At 42.7% G+C, this 17,889-nt stretch overlaps 1 protein-coding gene across 4 annotated transcripts; it reads left to right on the top strand.

Moving 5' to 3' along the window:
- Positions 1–323: 323 nt before the first annotated feature.
- On the top strand, positions 324–16,601 carry LAMP2 (lysosomal associated membrane protein 2). 4 transcript variants are annotated; one of them, XM_075720620.1, is made up of 9 exons: positions 324–453; positions 1,470–1,588; positions 2,123–2,336; positions 2,970–3,131; positions 3,913–4,130; positions 4,667–4,786; positions 5,055–5,133; positions 8,804–8,971; positions 16,459–16,601. In XM_075720620.1, exons 1-9 carry the CDS (start codon positions 324–326, stop codon positions 16,599–16,601), a joined length of 1,353 nt encoding a protein of 450 aa, XP_075576735.1. The 4 variants fall into 4 exon arrangements, with proteins under 4 accessions (XP_075576735.1, XP_075576738.1, XP_075576736.1 ...); XM_075720623.1 differs by having other exon boundaries at positions 390–453; positions 4,667–4,783; XM_075720621.1 differs by lacking the exon at positions 16,459–16,601 and adding an exon at positions 10,230–11,186 and having other exon boundaries at positions 390–453.
- Positions 16,602–17,889: the final 1,288 nt, after the last annotated feature.

Below are 17,889 nucleotides of genomic sequence, written 5' to 3' on the forward strand. Positions count from 1 at the left end.
GCCGTCTCTTCTCAGCTTTGTCTTCTCGACCTACAGCAGCCCCAGTGGAGACAGCAAAGGCTGCCGAGGGCCAGAGCAAGGTGCCGGTAACCGAGTAACCTGCTTCTGCGGAGGTGGGCAGGGGCAGGGGCAGGGGCAGGGCACGGGGCCGCCCCCCGCCAGGCCCCGCCGCGCCTCCGGAGCCGGCGGGGGCGGGCCCGCACCCCCGCGCCGCCCGCCCGAGCGGCCGCAGGGCGAGCGTCCTGTCCGCGAGCCATCGAATCGAGACCCGGCGCGGCGATTGGCGGCGCGCGGGCGGCACCGCCCCTCCCCTCACATGACCGATGGCGAGCTTCTTATCGCGCCCGCTCGCCTCGCTCGCTCGCCTCTCGCTGCCTCCCGGCGCCCGCGGCATGGAGCCGCGCCGCTCCTCCCCGCCGCTCCTCCTGCTGCTGCTGCTCCTCGGCGCCTCCGGTGAGCGGGGCGGCGGCCGTACCTGGGCCCGCGGGTGGGCGCCGGGCCTGCGGGCGGGGCTGCGGCGGCGGGGGGGAAGGGGGGGGAGGCAGGTGACCCCGCGGGCGCGTGCCGCCCCGCCGCGCACGTGACGCGGGCGTCGGGCAACGGTTGGGCGCGCGCGGGGGCGCCGCGGGCCTCGCGGCTCTGGGGTTCGGCTCAGCCCGGCGGCGGCGGCGGCGGCTTCCCCGGGGCGGCCCCGGCCCTCCCCCGCCGCGCTGGCCCGGCGGGGCCTTCCCGGTGCCGCCGCCGGGCTGGTGCGGGGAGCGCGGGGCCGGCCCGGGGCGCCAGCCGGGCGGCGGAGGCGGGTTTCACCCGCGGGGCTGTCGGCCCGGGCAGGCTGCCCCGGCGGGGCGGCGCTTCCAGGCCCTTGGGTACCTGCGCCTGCGGGCCTTGAGGGCCCGCCCGCCTCGGCGCGGCCCGCCCGGAGCTGGGGGGGGGCAGCGGGCGCAGCAACGCGAGTCCAGGCTGCGGGGGAGGGCCTCTGTGGGGCCCCGGCGTTACAGACCCAGCCGCTATTAAAGGTTCTCTAAAAACGGAAAGGGGGTTTAACATTCGTGTCTTGAGGCAGAAATTGTGGAAACAGAACGAAGGCACCCGATCGCACCTCTCGGAGGTCAGCTTGAGTCATTCCGCTGATGAAACATAAGAGGAAGACCCTAGCCTACGAGCAGGACGTGCAGTGCTGTGTCCATGTGCTGCAGTCCACTCGGTTTCTCACCAGAAAGCTAATGCTCATTTTTGCCAGGTCAATAGACTAGAAAACATTCTGTCATTCTTATCTAGCTTTGATAACTTCACGGTGTGCTTCCTAGTTTTAATACTTCTTAGAAACCTAGCTACTCTTTCAGTGTCTGCCAAATGGAATCCAGTCCTGAAATAATTTACTACTTTGTCATGAGCTGTTCTCTTAAGTGATTCTGCAAAAATGAAGTAAAAGCCATGTCTTAACAGGTAATAATCTTCCTATCTTACAGGTTTTTTCCAGTCCTATGCAGTGGAAGTAGATGTAAAGGATGCCTCTAATGCTACATGCCTGTATGCAAAATGGATGATGAGATTCTTGATAAAATATGAAACAAACAGTAGTGATTATGTAAGTATTTGGAGGTAACTTTTGCTGAGAGCTGTATTTTGTCCTGGGTAAATGTTTAAGCACATTCTTTTACCCAGGGTGTTTGGTGCTTTACTTTTTTTTTTTTTCCCCCTCCACTAAGTCAGTTGTTGAGACTATTCCTAAATATTCATTTTAAAACAAAGCATAAGTTCTCAATTAATAATACAAATAACTGAAAGTGCACTGTTACACTTACTTAAATGGCATACTGGTCAAACTTGGTGGCTTCTGTGTATCAGTGTAGTAATGTTCTTAGCCCAAATAGTAAATGCAGATTGCAGCTCAGCATGATCAACATTTACAGCCAAGTTAGATTTGTACTTTTGTACTTGAAGCTGATATGGCTCCTTTCTAAGTCAGATGTCAGGGAGCCTTTTTCATATTTTTGTAGAATAACCTAAAATAATCTTGCTAACCTTGCGCAAGGTTCTGTCTCACTCCGGCAGTTTATAATATTTTCATGGGGAAGAACTGCTATCTGTGAAAACATTTAAAATTACCCTTTTCTTCTAGAAAAATGCAACCTTGAATTTGTCATCTGGGGTGACACACAATGGAAGTGTCTGTGGCAATGACACCCAAGCTGCGCTTCTGGCAGTACAGTTTGGAGAAGGTCACTCTTGGAGCATCAACTTTACAAAAACCAATGAAACTTACCAGGGGGAATTCATCACATTTACCTACAACACCAATGATACTGCTGTATTTCCTGATGCTAAAAGAAAAGGTAATGTTCAGTGCAGAATCCTACTTACAAAACAGTCTCGGCCACAAGTATCAGGTCTCATGTACCTGACCTTGGTTGGCTTTTTCAAAGTTAGAAGGACTAATAATGTATCTAATGACTTCTGTGCCATATACTGCCTAGCTGTTGTTCATCATACTTGCCTACTGGATAAGAATACAGACTAGTTCGCTTCACTGAATGTATAATTCCTTTAAGTGGTGCAGAAGGGGAAGGGTGGCTGTTTGAACAGCCTTGATCAGAGAGGTGCTGCTACTATAGCATATGGAAGATTCACTTTAGTGTGTGCTACTTGACCTTCCACCTAGCAAAGCAATATAGTGTTAGGCTTTCTGTGTACTAATACCTACTAATAATAGGATTTATTTGTTCTTGAATAAAAACGTAAGTAAAAGGGTTCACCTTTCTAATGGCTTGTCTAATTCTCTGGAAGCTTGGTCACTTCTCTGCATTACTTAGCACTTCAGGTCAGAACTCATAGGTGAAACATTCAAGAGAGCTTAGGATTGTTAATTAACTCTTACTCTTTGTCTTATGGAATGATATAAAACATAACACTACCTATAAATGTTCTTGTAGTTCATAAAGCATTAAAATATTTGTGCTTATTTGTAGGACCGATTACTATTTTTGTAAAGGATACTATGCATCCAGTTCAACTGAATAATGTCTTCGTGTGTCATAATACTGACTTTCTTGAAGCAGAAAACGTAACACAGATTTTCTGGAATGTTACTGTGCAGCCTTTTGTTCAGAATGGCACAATCAGTAAAAAAGGTGAGCATTTCAATTTGCAAGCGAGCTTTTTTGTATTGCACCTTAGTGCAGGGAGCAAAGTCCAATAATAAAAAAATACATCAGTTCTAAGATGTGTTGAATAATATTCTTGTAAATATCCCTTAGTATGTCTTTCCTTGTTCCTGGAAAAATGGGTTAGCAGAACAGATTTAGTAGTATATAGTAATGTAGATTGTTCCCATGCCAAGGTGGTAGTCAATAAAGTGTGTATTCCAGTAATTGGGGTATTAAAAATAAGCACTTCAGAACTACTGTTGTTGACTAGATCATTTGAGCTTCAAGTTTTTTAACTGACTGCCTTCCATGTTCAGTGGTAGCCTCTGCTTTTTCATGTAAATAGTCCAGAGCTTGTTGTCTCATCTCATAGCTCAGCTACTCAAGAGATGAGCACATCATCCTGCTACGTATGCCTTAATAGGGTAGCACTCTGTCTACAGCAAATACATCACACTTTTATAACCACTTAGCTGACTTTGTCTGTGTGTTTTGCTTCTGTGTGTTGGGGGTAAGTAGTCCTGCATATGCTATGTGGATTTAAAACTGTGGGTGTTACAGAATTTCTGAGAATAAATGGTAGCTGTAAATTGTTTGGAATACTGTGGTGTTGTACTGAGTTTGAGACTTCTGACTTGGTGATTAGCAGATTCCCAATGAGCCTAGATTTCAACAGAGAAATTGGTATCTGTATTGAACTGACCTCTGAGTCTTAAGACTTTAATAAAATTTTAGCACTGAAATGGTGGTTAAAATTTCTTTTCAGAGTCTAGATGTCGTGCTGATATGCCTACTTCTGCACCTACTGTTCCGCCTACTATTGCCAATGTAACTACTGCACCTACCACCACTTTATCGCCTGCTCCAACCACTGCTCCCAAACCTGTGGAGAACCCAGACACAGGAAACTATTCTCTTAAAAGTGGAAATACAACTTGTCTTCTGGCTACTGTGGGGCTGCAGCTGAATGTTTCCCAAGACAAGGTGCTTCTCTTCTATTTTGGAAGAGTAGAAAGGTTGCCGTAGTTATTTGGTATGAAATGCGAGTGCAGGGTATTTGCTTTGTACACTGCTGGCTGTCCAGAACTGCTTCTGAGTATTGTATATAGCACCTCTCTGACATCAGAATAGTTTTGTGGCATAATGTCTAGCTTCAAAACCTTATGGGGATTCAAGGTAACTTGTTACTGGGAGTACTTCTAACATCATTAAAAGCCTGGAACTTTCTTAAGCTTTTAGGGCTGTTGGTCCCTGCAGATGCCATCTTTCCCCACAGAGGGAGCCAAAGCTAACCTGTTGCATTAGGTCCACAAAATAAGACTTCACTGGCCAATTTGTTTGCTTCAGTATTACCAGCGTGTGAACTGATCTTGGGGTAGCCTTGCTTTGATAGTAGCCAGACTCAATCTTCTTGCTGTCATCTTCATGACAAGCTCTTCTAGCCTAAGACTGCTACCGACTGAAATGGTGTATTCCTAATGGCAGCTGAATGTCTTTGACATGGTATGTCTGTATTTCAGCCTCATCTGATCAATGTCAACCCAAAGACAACTACTGCAGATGGCGCGTGTGGTAACACAACAGCTACTCTGAAATTGAATGATGGAAATAGCACATTGATTGGTTTCACATTTGTTGTTGTAAGTAACTTCTTTTATTTTAAACTAAGTTTCTGCTTTAACAGCATTGCATGATGATTGCTCATAGTAAAATCCCGTCGCTTGCTGGTGGTAGGCTGTTCCCATATAGGAAATGGAACTGGCTAGCGGACTGCCTCAAGGCAAATGGAGAATTGGGCTAAGGTTGTAGAAAATGTAAGAGTGTGGTAAATGTGTTAGCCTTTGCAAAGCATGTGTTGTTAAAAATGCAGAACTGCACACTGACAGTTGGTTCTTGTTTCTCAAACAGAAAAATACAAGTGCAAGCGTACAGAAATTTTATCTGAAAGAGGTGAATGTTACACTGCTCAACCATCTGAATGGTTCTGGTAAGAAATAGTATCTGCCTTAAAGCAAGTGTAAGCTTTTATTCAGTGTTTGTATTTATCAAATACTTCTGACTTTTTTTTTTTTCCAAGTGCTGTGCATGCTTACTGTTACTTGCTACTTAAAGATTTAAGTTGGTAGGAACAAAAGTAATAAGCAGAAATGGTTATAGCAGTTCCTTTAAACAGCACTGTGGGATCATTCTCTTTTCCTGAAATTTCTGCTAATGGGATCTCTTACTTTGTGATAGACATACATAAATATATATATAGACATACAGTGCAGCAGGATGGCTATGACATAGTCGCCATCACGGAAACGTGGTGGGACGACTCTCATGACTGGAGTGCTGCACTGGAGGGCTATAAGCTCTTCAGAAGGGATAGGCAGGGAAGGGAAGGCGGTGGGGTGGCTCTGTATGTTAGGGAGTGTTTCGACTGCATAGAGCTTGACAGTGGTGATGACAAGGTGGCATGCTTATGGGTAAGGATGAGGGGGAAGGCCGGAAAGGCGGATGTCCTGTTGGGAGTCTGCTATAGACCACCCAACCAGGATGTAGAGGTAGATGAGGCATTCTATAAACGGCTGGCAGAAGTCCCACAATCGCTAGCCCTTGTTCTTGTGGGAGACTTCAACTTGCCGGACATCTGCTGGAAATACCACACAGCAGAGAGGCAGCAGTCTTGGAAGTTCCTAGAGTATGTGGCGGACAACTTTCTAATGCAGCTGGTAAGCGAGCCTACCAGGGGAGGTGCCCCGCTTGACCTGCTGTTTACCAACAGAGAAGGGCTTGTGGGAAATGTCGAGGTCGGAGGCCGTCTTGGGCTTAGCGACCACGACATGATAAAGTTCTCAATTTTGAGTGATGCTAAGCGGAGGGGCAGCAAAACTATTACCATGGACTTCCGGAGGGCAGACTTTGGCTTCTTCAGGACCCTGGTTGGGAAAGTCCCTTGGGAGGAGGTCCTGAAGGGCAAAGGGGTCCAGGAAGGCTGGGCCCTCTTCAAGAAGGAAGTCTTAAGGGCGCAGGAGCGGGCTGTCCCCGTGTGTCGTAAGACCAACCGGCGGGGAAATCGACCGGCCTGGCTGAATAGGGAGCTTTTGCGGGGACTCAGGGAAAAAAGGAGAGTCTACCACCTTTGGCAGAAGGGGCGGGCAACTCAGGAGGAGTACAGGGATCTTGTTAGGTCCTGCAGGGAGGAAATTAGAAAAGCAAAAGCCCAGCTAGAACTCAATCCTGGCCAGTGCTGTAAAAGACAATAAAAAATGCTTTTATAAGTACATCAGCAATAAAAGGAGAGCCAAGGAGGATCTCCATTCTTTGCTGGATGTGGGGGGGAACATTGTCACCGAGGACAAGGAAAAGGCTGAGGTACTTAACGCCTTCTTTGCCTCTGTGTTCAACAGCCAGACCGGTCATCCCCAGTGTACTCAGGCCCCTGAGTTAGAGGATAGGGATGGGGACCAGAATGGAGCCCACATAGTCCAGGAGGAAGCAGTTAATGACCTGCTACGCCACCTGGATGCTCACAAGTCTATGGGGCCGGATGGGATCCACCCGAGAGTACTGAGGGAGCTGGCGGAGGAGCTCGCCAAGCCACTCTCTATCATCTATCAGCAGTCCTGGTTAACAGGGGAGGTCCCTGATGACTGGAGGCTTGCCAATGTGACGCCCATCTACAAGAAGGGCCGGAAGGAGGACCCGGGGAACTACAGGCCTGTCAGCCTGACCTCGGTGCCAGGGAAGATTATGGAGAGGTTCATATTGAGCGAACTCCACAGGCAAGTACAGGTCAACCAGGGGATCAGACCCAGCCAGCATGGGTTCACGAAAGGCAGGTCCTGCTTGACCAACCTGATCTCCTTCTGTGACCTGGTGACCCGCCTGGTAGATGATGGAAAGGCTGTGGATGTCATCTACCTGGACTTTAGCAAAGCTTTTGACACCGTCTCGCATAATATCCTCCTCGGGAAGCGGGCAGCTCACGGCTTGGACAGGCATACTCTTCGCTGGGTAAAGAACTGGTTGGGTGGCCGAGCCCAGAGAGTTGTGGTAAATGGTGTTAAGTCCAGTTGGCAGCCGGTCACGAGCGGTGTTCCCCAGGGCTCTGTTTTGGGGCCAGTCTTGTTCAATATCTTTATCAATGATCTGGATGAGGGGATCGAGTGTGCCCTCAGTAAGTTTGCAGATGACACCAAATTGGGTGGGAGTGTCGATCTGCTCGAGGGTGGGATGGCCCCGCAGAGGGACCTGGACAGGCTGGATCGATGGGCCGTGGCCAACTGTATGAGGTTCAACAAGGCCAAGTGCCGGGTCCTGCACTTGGGTCACAACAACCCCATGCAACGCTACAGGCTTGGGGAGGAGTGGCTGGAAAGCTGCCTGGCCGAAAAGGATCTGGGGGTGTTGGTAGATAGCCGGCTGAACATGAGCCAGCAGTGTGCCCCGGTGGCCAAGAAGGCCAACAGCATCCTGGCTTGTATCAGGAATGGTGTGGCCAGCAGGAGCAGGGAGGTGATTGTCCCCCTGTACTCGGCGCTGGTGAGGCCGCACCTCGAATACTGTGTCCAGTTTTGGGCCCCTCACTACAAGAAGGACATTGAGGTGCTGGAGCGTGTTCAGAGACGGGCAACAAGGCTGGTGAAGGGTCTGGAGAACAAGTCTTATGAGGAGCGGCTGAGGGAACTGGGGTTGTTTAGCCTGGAGAAGAGGAGGCTGAGGGGAGACCTTATCGCTCTCTACAACTACCTGAAAGGAGGGTGCAGTGAGGTGGGTGCTGGTCTCTTCTCCCAAGTAGCTAGCGATAGGACGAGAGGAAATGGGCTCAAGCTGCGCCAGGGGAGGTTTAGGTTGGAAATTAGGAAAAATTTCTTTACGGAAAGGGTGGTCAAGCATTGGAACAGGCTGCCCAGAGAGGTGGTGGAGTCACCATCCCTGGAAGTGTTCAAAAAACGGGTAGATGTGGCACTTTGGGACATGGTTTAGTCCAGTCTACCCTTGATTGGTTTAGGTGGGCTTGGTAGTGTAGATTAATGGTTGGACTGGATCTTAAAGGTCTTTTCCAACCTAGACGATTCTATGATTCTATGAAATCAAGAGGGCTTCCTTGCAGCTGTATTCAGTAACATAAATTTTTTGAGGTGTGAAATACTGTTGTACCAACTCTGAAGCTTTTTGTTTTTCCTAAACCAGCTGTTGTTGTCTTTGATTGAAGATGCTGCTGTATCTTCCAACCACTTCTACTTTAAATCCCACTGGAAAAAGAGACCAGTCCTTTAAAAACTAAAGCGTACTTTTTTCCAAATCAAAAGTTATGGGGTTTTGTGGTTTTGGGTTTGTTTTTTTTTTTTTTAAAGCTGCTTGTCACAGCTACTGCAGTTAAAAGGGCACTAAAGCTAAAATGCTTGCAACTCTGCAGTCTTGGGATAAGCAGAGGTACAAGGAAAGCCTAATCTTATGTCTGTCTACTGTTAAGTACTGTAATAATTTCAGTGCCTAACTTCTGGTTAAGCAGATCAATTGCACTTCAGACTACCTTGTTTTTCAGAGTAGTCAGTGTTGAAAAGCTGGCCCCTTTAGATTCAACTCCTTAGTCTTATGATTGTATTAGTAACTCTCTTGCATTTAAAGTGAGTATGCAAATTTCCTTTTTTTTACCCCCCTTTGTTTAGTAATTTCAAATGCAGATAACAGCAATTTCAGCGAGTGGGATGCTTTCCTTGGTAGTTCTTACATGTGCCGAAAAGAGCAAACTCTTAAGATTAATGAAGATCTTCAAGTACATACCTTTAATCTATGGATTCAGCCATTCCTTGTGAAGGCAAATAAGTTCTCTACAGGTAAGAGTTCTTTTCTTTGTTAATTCTTACTTCTTAAAAAGCCACAGCGTTGTGCACAGGTGCTTTATTTTTGAAGCTCTTGTTCCATTGGGTTTGGTTTTTTGGGTTTTTTTTGGTTGGGTTTTTTTTTTTTGAATGAAGGGAAGTTCTGAGACTGACACTCAAGTTCAAGGAAAGTTTGTTCTCACTTAAAGTGTCTGCTAGGTATGTTGGTTCTCCTTCATAAAACTTGAAGGAGCTAGAGACACTGAAGAGGATTGCCTTGCAATTAAGCATTGCCTTGCAGAGTAGGTTAAAAGTTACCTGACATCATCTTGCCATACAGTTTTTTGTAGCTCGAATATATAAGAAAATGGGACAAAACTTTAGCAGAAGTGGACTTTGGTAATGCTGTTAGGTGGTTTGTTTCTTTTTACCTGACAGTCTAATTCCTTAGGAGTGTTGGGAGAAAAAACGAACTGACTGAGCTTCTTTCAGAAGCCGCCTTGAATATCCAGAAATATAGAAAGATTCTAAAAATGTTTGTTTGCTGCATTATCCTGGTTTTGTATGGGGAAAACTGGAATGGCTTATATGACCTCTTTCTTAATCTTTAGTGTAACCTGGTCCTTGTACTTAAGACTGTGCTGCAAGTATTATAATTATTAGACTAGACTAATCTGTAAACAAATAGACTGGGTGCAGATTTTTGAACTTTTTTTAGGCAGAGGTAAGTCAGCTCTTATGTGGGGTAAACAGTATTTGTCATAATATGTTCTAAAGAGTTAGGGTCCCTTTTGACTTTGTAGTTCAAGTTGCAGCTAGTTTCCTCCTTCTCCTAATTACAGTTATTTCATCTCTATGTAACATGTTCATTTTGGATAGGTTCTTGATACCAAGTCTAGGTCACTTTATTCTTAATGAGTAAAGGCACCAGACTTGCCTTAAGTATGAAATAGATAAGCCTTGTTCTGTCTTAAAAGTAGAAGAATGGCTGCTCCCTTGTCTAGTACAGATCTTGTACACATGAAAACCCCTACCCCAGGGGCACTTCTGTTACCTTACTATAGTTTATCAAAGGTTCCAAGTGATTATAATGCTTAATATATGCTAGATGTACCCATGAGACCTCTGCAGTTCTTTTTCTCTTAGTTTAAAGATGTAATAATACTTGATTTTTTTTAAGACCTTCATATTAAGGAAAACAGATTTTTATACCACACTTGGCAAGTGTTCTGTCTGTATTTATTCCTTGTTGCAACCTTTTTCTCATCTACAGCCCAGGAGTGTTCGCTGGATGATGACAGCATTCTAATCCCAATTGTAGTTGGTGCTGCACTTGCTGGCTTGATTGCCATTATAGTGGTTGCTTACATAATTGGCAGAAGAAAAAGCTATGCTGGATATCAAACTTTGTGAATCTAAATGTGATTCCTGTTCTGATTTCACTCAAAGCAAGTGCAAGTTCTGAAGTCCAAAAATGACCCAAAACTTAGGAGTAATTACTAGCCACAGCTAATTGGAGTTGAGAAACAGAGAGAATGTTTATCTCAGATGAAGCAGAACTACGTTTTTTAGTTTTCCTGCTCTAAGAAGACATCATGGGTTTCATAGCTGTTTTGAAGATGTCAAATATTGGATGAATTACTAGGCTAAGGATTTTATCTTTCAAAAACCCTGAAGTGTTTAGGATTTATTTATGCTTTTTTTATGAACTGTAGCCTGAAACAAGAACACATTCTAAACTGATGTGCATTGGGCAACTCCCAGAATAGCATAGAATTTGTACTTGCTTCTCTCCTCTGCGTTCCTTAGTTGTTGTCATAATTGTGGGTTAAGCTGGCAGCATTAAGTCACTCTGACTCATACAGTATTTAACATGGATTGTACGATGCCCAGTAACAACTTTGTTTTTCATAGAATTGAACTTGGTGGCGATTAAGTGATCTTTTGAAGTGGCAGCAGTAACTTACTTAGCTTTGACAGAATTTGAGTGGTTTACTCCTGCCTTGGTGTAGTTTCAGGAATCATTCCTATACCCTGGCTATACAAACAAAATGGGTAACCTATACTTGCCAAATGGTGGACATATAGGAAGACTTCAGTGCTGTTTCCAAATACTTTCAAAAAAAAAAAAGAAATTACTGTTAGGCACTGAATTTTTCATCACTTATTATACCTTGGCAATCATCTAAAATACTCAGCTGAGGCAGAGTTCTACTAAATTAATGCAAGCTTTTTGCTGGCATCAGTTCAAAGGGAATAACCTTTCTAAATATTCCAGAACTTTAAAGTGCACTTAACTTTATATCATCCTCTGCACAGAACTGGTCTGTCTTGTTGCTTTGAATGACCATTGTTTAAAGATGCTTTCATTTAATGAGCCAGTATCTGTTGTTGCAGCTTGAGCTGTCTTTAAATCTTCATCTTGAATGGTTCTCTGCCAATCAAAATTCACACTATAACTGCCCGCCATTGGCATTCTGAATGTTTAATGTACTTTGTGTTTGATTGTTTACTGTGTAGCATTTATTACTGTTAAGAATGCAAAAGCCAAACAGGTCTGAGATGGACCCACAACACCTGTTTTTCCTTGCTGTATGGAAAGGATAACTAGCTTAAAAAATGCAATGCAACTGGACTGTTCTTAAACTGCAGCTCTGTAGAGACTAACCCTTGCTGTACAACTTTCCTCTGGCCTCCTTGTGCTGTAATACATAGTTTTTACCGCATGGAAAAAAAAAGTCTTTTAGACTTTTAGATAAGTGTGGCTTTTTTGCATATGTCATAACATGAGCTGCCTAAACTAGTTATTTAATGAACATAATGTTGTCTCCCCCTTTAGAATGAGTTTAGCCTGCATCAAAGTTGGTTTAGTGTTTTATTAGTGTTTTCTAGGGTTGTAGAGATGTCTGTGGCATGTTTGTACACAAATCATAAAACACACTTCTTTCGGTAATTTCTTTTTTTGTAAAAGCAGTTTACTCCTGACACTAGCCAAGGAGGCAAGTATGGGTGGATAATGCTTACTATAGCTTGTAGTCTACAGCTTGAATTTTGTATCAGTTACTGAAATTCATTTTAATGAAAGTGGGGGAACTACTATAAGTTTAATCCTGAAACAGGCTTCAAGACTTGCCATTTTAATTAAAAAAAAAAAGTGGATCTAATGACTTTCATATTAATATATCCTCAAATGCAGAAGTTCATATAGATTTTTTTAACAATTCTGTGACTGATGTTCAGTGGTACCAGTTATACATGCATTTCTGTTACGGAGTAGTTACCACACTGTATTCATCTGACCATGCAAATTTTCGAACTGTGCACAGTTTCCAAGTGACAATATAGAAGATCAGTGCAAAGTGCTCCCAAAATTCAACAATACTAGAAGGATCTTTGCAAAAACCTGCAGCTTAATCTTCATTTGCAAGTATATTGGCTCAGATTAAAGTACTCCTAGACTGATGTGCAGATAACTGGTTCAAAACACATCTTAAGTTTCACCTGACTGCCTGTTATAAAACCACTAGTTTTCCTGTATGTATTGCTCCATAGGGAACTGTCAACCTGTTCAACATGTGCTCTAAATAATAAAGATGTTCTATTTCCTAAGGAAACTTGTTCACATTTTTTAACTGATTTGAAAACAGACATCTTGTACTGTCCTGTTTTTTTTTTTTAAGAAAATAAACTAAATAAGGTCAACTTCAATCAGTCTATACCCAAGATTCTGTTACATAGCTGGTGAAGGTGCTCCTTGAAGAGTCATCTGTATCAATTGTAGCTCCATCCAGACAAGATGTTTTTATGATTGATTTTGCTAGCCATCTCAAATTGGTGTACGGGTGCAAACAGTTCAGTTTCTTCTTGCAGTCATCCTGGAAAATGAAATCAATCTCTGCATTCAGCAAAAGTGTGAAAGCATTAGGGAGCCTTCTGGGAGTTGGTTAGAAGGTAGAAGCCGTGTTGATCCTGTCTGTGCTGCCAGTTCTTCTGGTAACAGTACTGCTATATACTTTTTTCCTGCATCAACAGAGAAACTAGTCTTCCCTTTACCATACCTCTTTCTGGCCTATCTTGTGAACTCTATGGTCATATGACAAGAGGAAAAAGTGCGGTCCAATCCTATATCCTTTCTTCATGATTCTAGCCTGCACTGCTTATATAATCATTATGTTAAAGCTGCCGCCTTACCAGCTATGCAAAGTCAAAATAATGTGAGCTCCTTTCTGAAGTGTAAGCTGAAGTCAGCCGAAGCTTTTTTAATGTGAAGAAAAACACAAATACTTTAATAGGCTCTTGTTAAAGAGCTTAACAGTGGGGTTCCTAAGGATGTAAATCAGTCAAAGTGAATTTAAACTGCAATGGGACTGCAGGCATCAAAGTTCTGTCAAATTATCAGTACAAGTCAGTCTGCAAGAGTCTATGACAAAACTTGGAACAAGCAGGAGTTACTGCTGTCCTATAGTAAGTGTAAAGACTTTTTTTTTTTTTTTGGTCAAAGCATTACTATTATTACTGTAACTCTATCTCCAGTATTGTTGTCTCTCCTGGACACTTGCAGTGAGCATTTAGACACTGGAAGACTGGACTTTGTGATGTACAGTAATGATAAATCTACAGTAATACGCAGATAGATGCTTTTCAAGAATGTATATAATGGAATTATGAGTCTGTTACGATGTTTGGGAAGGGGAACTATTGCTATTGTATTTTGGGGAGGGAAAGAAGGTCAGGGTTTTGTGGATGACTGTCTGATGTCCTTTTGGGGAAAGGCGTAAGAGTTTTAAAGAATTAGAGGGAGATTATAGTGTTAAATACTTCTATTTAAATGCATTTCTTTTTCAGACTTTCCCTTTTTCTGTTTAGCTGAAGACTGTAGCCTAGAGGTAGGCAGCTCCATTGTACCCATAGCAGTAGGAGCAGCTTTGGGAGGATTAGTTGTCCTAGTACTTCCTGGCTTACTCTGTTGGTTACAAGAAACGCTGTAATGCTGGATATGAGTAGTTTTAAAATAGGAAAGTTTAACTTTATTTAAAAAAAGAAAAATCTGAACTCAAAAGACTGCTTGCTTGCCGAGTCAAGCAAATGGTTTGTTAAAAACAAACCTGGGTAAGAAATGATGCAGAATGCATTGTCCTGCTTTGTTTGAACCTAACAACTTGGAGTATGTTCTGGTTCATAATCAAGTGAATGAATTGATTTCATGTCTTCCAAAATACTACACTTTTAATTTCAGAGTATTAAAGCCATGCAGTGGCATTATGTGAATAAAAATAGTTTTGTTCTGGGCTGTGGAAACAGCATTTAACTTGTGTGCGCTTGTGGATGTTGAATATTAATGTGTATAATTATCATAGACTGTGGTATGTTTTGATTACTATTGGCTGTGCCTTATATAGTTTACTAAATATTAAAATTGTGCTCTAAGATAGAAGATTTCTGATCTTTGTTAGCTTAAAGATGCCATGCTAGTAGTCCTCAAAAGAAGCTTTTCCAGCCAATGAAGGCTTTTTTGTTTTAACTTTTAAATTTACCACAGTGTTCTCTATTGTATAGCATATACTAATAAAACCACAAAATTTTGGGCTATGGGTTGCATCTCATGATTAGAATTAAAAGGGAAGACAGCTTTTATATGGGGGCTAAAAATGTTGGGGGCCAAAGTTCCTGATTATTTTGAATGGAGACGCATTCAACCAAGTATGTCGAAAAAGCTATTCCTCCTGGCCTGAATGTGGAGTCTGCTTGTCATGGTGTGCAGTTGCCAGGTTCTGCATTTGAAGACACTTCTCTGAAGCTTCTGACCATTGTACAGTAATGATACAAGGATAGATGAGTGCCAACAGCAGTGGCAAACTGGAGAGAGGTAAAGGATGGAATGCTCCTGGTATGACACCTCAAACCCTTTTTATCCTGGGAATTCCTTGTAGTAGTGCTGTGGTGTGATACATATTGCAGTGATCTCCTTCCTTTAACAAAGAGAGAAGGGGAATTTCTGTCGCTGCCTGCTGGGCACCTTTCATCCTCAGCACGTTCATTCACGTTTAGTATTAATGACCCATTATCTAGTGTGTAGTAGTTAAATTGTGCACGCTGACCTTCAGTAAACAAAGATGCCTAAACATCAAATGTGGTTCTCTTTTTAAGATGCTTAGATATTTTCTCAGTAGTCAGAAGATTTTGAAATAACTCACTGTATAAGGTACATATTTCCTTTCCTTTTTTTTTTTCCCCTTCCAAGTGTTGCTCTACTTGGCAGTCGGTGCTTTCAGATTGTCCAAGTTCAGTATTTTCAGGTGCTGAACCTCTGTGTGGTGTTTTCTTTCCTCTTAGCCAAAGGCTTTGTATAACCTGTTGTGAAGGGGACGTGGCAAATGTGTACTGGACTGTAGTGAGCTAAATCAAGACAGGAAATTTCCCATAACTAAGGCTGATTCAGTTAGAGGCTCAAATGGTTTAAATATTCACTTAAAACAATTAGCTAACTTTTGATAAAGTCTTGAATGTGTGCATGATACTCTGTTCTAATATAAACACAAGCAAAAAAGTTTTACAAGGAGCTCTGCTTTATTAAAAGCATGTAAGGCAAGCACCCTTGGAGCGCTGAAGCGGTACACGGGCACTGTGTCGTACCTTACTAAACATCTCATCTTGGCTCCGCACCGGTGCGGCTCTGCTCTCTTGACAAACGGGAAGAATGCCAAGCCCTGCCTCCAGGTCTAAAGTGTATCACTGACTTTGAAATCAGTTAATCCTTGTATGAGTGTTTGTATCAACAAGGAATTCATCCCATATTTTACAACCTGTACATTAAAAACCACTGTAGCATTACAGCTGTCTTCTGGTTTTTTCTCTTATGTTGGGTAAGGTCTGCATATGTTTCAGCTGAAACTGATAACCCTTTTCTTGTATTTGGATTGAAAATAAATAAAGTTGCCCACCCAAAGAGAGAGTCTTCCAGTGTTTTCCATTCAGTGCTTTCAGCATATGTATCTTGGCGGTCTCTTGTAGCTTCCAGGAAACTTCTACGTTGTTACTTGGTTTGCTGTCATTTCTCTTCATGTCTAGAACCTAGAGAAGTGCTGATGACTTGGTTTGGGAAGTCACTTGGACAAGGCACTAATATACCAGTCTGTCTTTTTTTGCTGCTGTATTGCTTGTTAACTCTGAGGTGTGATCAGCTAATGCATGCTCAGACTGCTGTTTTGTCCTCACATTTCTAATCTGAGTGGACTGCTCGCTAGAGGAAGGTGAAGTTAACTTCAATCGGAAGTAGTATATTACCAATACAAATGATGTGTGTAGTATATATGTTTAAAGAAATTGGTCTTTCTGTCAATTCTTTACTCAATACTGATTTTGCTTTAGATGTATTATTGCATCTAACACAGTGTAAGTTCTCAAAAATGTCTGTTTGCTCCTTGCTTTATTTGCTTTCTACTGCTTGATTTCCTTTACTAATTTATTCTCCCTTGCTTTTTTGTTTTTTCTTCTTTCTGCAGCCGAAGAATGCTTTGCTGATTCTGACCTGAACTTTCTTATTCCCATCGCAGTGGGCATGGCACTTGGCTTCCTTATCATTCTTGTCTTTATATCTTATGTCATTGGAAGAAGAAAAAGTCGTACTGGCTATCAGTCTGTATAATCTCTTAATTCTGTCTCTGTTGCCACCTTCCCTGCTCTTCTTTCCCAGACTCCCTGATCTGCCCCTTTAAAAAGAAGAAAAACAAATGAATTTGTAGTTTCTTTGTTTAAAAAAAACACGACAGAATAATGTGCCATGAATCTGAAGATGAGTTGCAGAATTACTTGAAGCTGCTGTATGATTTTGGAGAAAGTAAGTGTTCTGAGGACCGTAGAATTGAGTGGGGTTGATGTGTATCCACATGAGAAACGTGATTATTTTGAGTACAGAAGACTTCTAAGAAACTCTATTTCTGTTGTTTAATCTTTTTATACAAGAAAATTTCTAGTTGCATACAGCTTATCTCGGATAATGCTAAAGCTTAAACCATAATTAAAGGTGTGAATGCTGTGTCGAAAGGGACTGTAGGTGCTGTGGGAAAATGAATACCAAGCTCTTAACAGACTTCTGTTGGGAACTTGGCATATGGCTGGTGGTTTGTTTTGTTTCATTAGCAGCTTGATCTTGTGAATCAGTCTGAATTTCCTATTCCTTCTGAATGTAAAGGTAATACCTGATCACACTAATAAACTAACATAATAAGAGAAGAACATCTGATTCTTCTAGTAAATTAATTTGTTTAGCAGTCAACTTCTCCATACTGAAGTTAATGTATGTTAAATAGCTTTGCACTAGCATGATGTCTTTATTCACCAAGATAAGGCTCAGTCCTGGAGAACTTTCATTACTCAGAAAAGCCAACAGTCCACTAAAGGAAATGGGTCCTGTGCTATTTTGTTTGACTGTTTTCCCTTTTGTTCTGAGCTCAATTGTGAAATGAGGGTGGGAGGGTAGAATTTCACGGGCTGCAGTTTGTCTCAGCTTTGATTCTGTGCACATAAAAGAAACTACACAGCGTTTTCAGCACTGGTCCATGTGAGGCTCAAGAGTATTTTGAGAGCTGTCAAAGACTGAGTAAGAACACAGATTGTTCAGAGATTCCTGCAGTTCCTTTGGACACCTTTCATGGGTTAACAGGATCACTGAAAAGCTGTGGTCTAGGAATGCGAGTGAAGATATGAAAACTGTCTGTTTTGATAAGATTAATCTGCTTTTAACCACATAATTATTGCACTCAAACAAAAATGTTGAATAGTGTAAGAGCACAAAACTTCTGGTATGAGGAATGCTGATTGTAAAGCAGAAACTAATATGTATGTGTGTGTATATATATAGTGAAGAAAGTGACTTCCAAAGGAATAGGAGCATCTGACTTGTTTGAAGATGCTTTCTTTGTTATTAATGCCGT

This window comes from Pelecanus crispus, chromosome 13, assembly GCF_030463565.1.
Source record: "Pelecanus crispus isolate bPelCri1 chromosome 13, bPelCri1.pri, whole genome shotgun sequence".
NCBI classification, from domain to species: Eukaryota; Metazoa; Chordata; class Aves; order Pelecaniformes; family Pelecanidae; genus Pelecanus; species Pelecanus crispus.

Bases quoted from the DNA above. Each gene is read 5' to 3' on its own strand.
- LAMP2 (XM_075720620.1), top strand. From the start codon at position 324: ATGGCGAGCTTCTTATCGCGCCCGCTCGCCTCGCTCGCTCGCCTCTCG. The intron at 1,589-2,122 runs GTAAGTATTTGG...CTTTTCTTCTAG, and splicing joins AAACAAACAGTAGTGATTAT to AAAAATGCAACCTTGAATTT. The intron at 5,134-8,803 runs GTAAGAAATAGT...CCCTTTGTTTAG, and splicing joins CAACCATCTGAATGGTTCTG to TAATTTCAAATGCAGATAAC.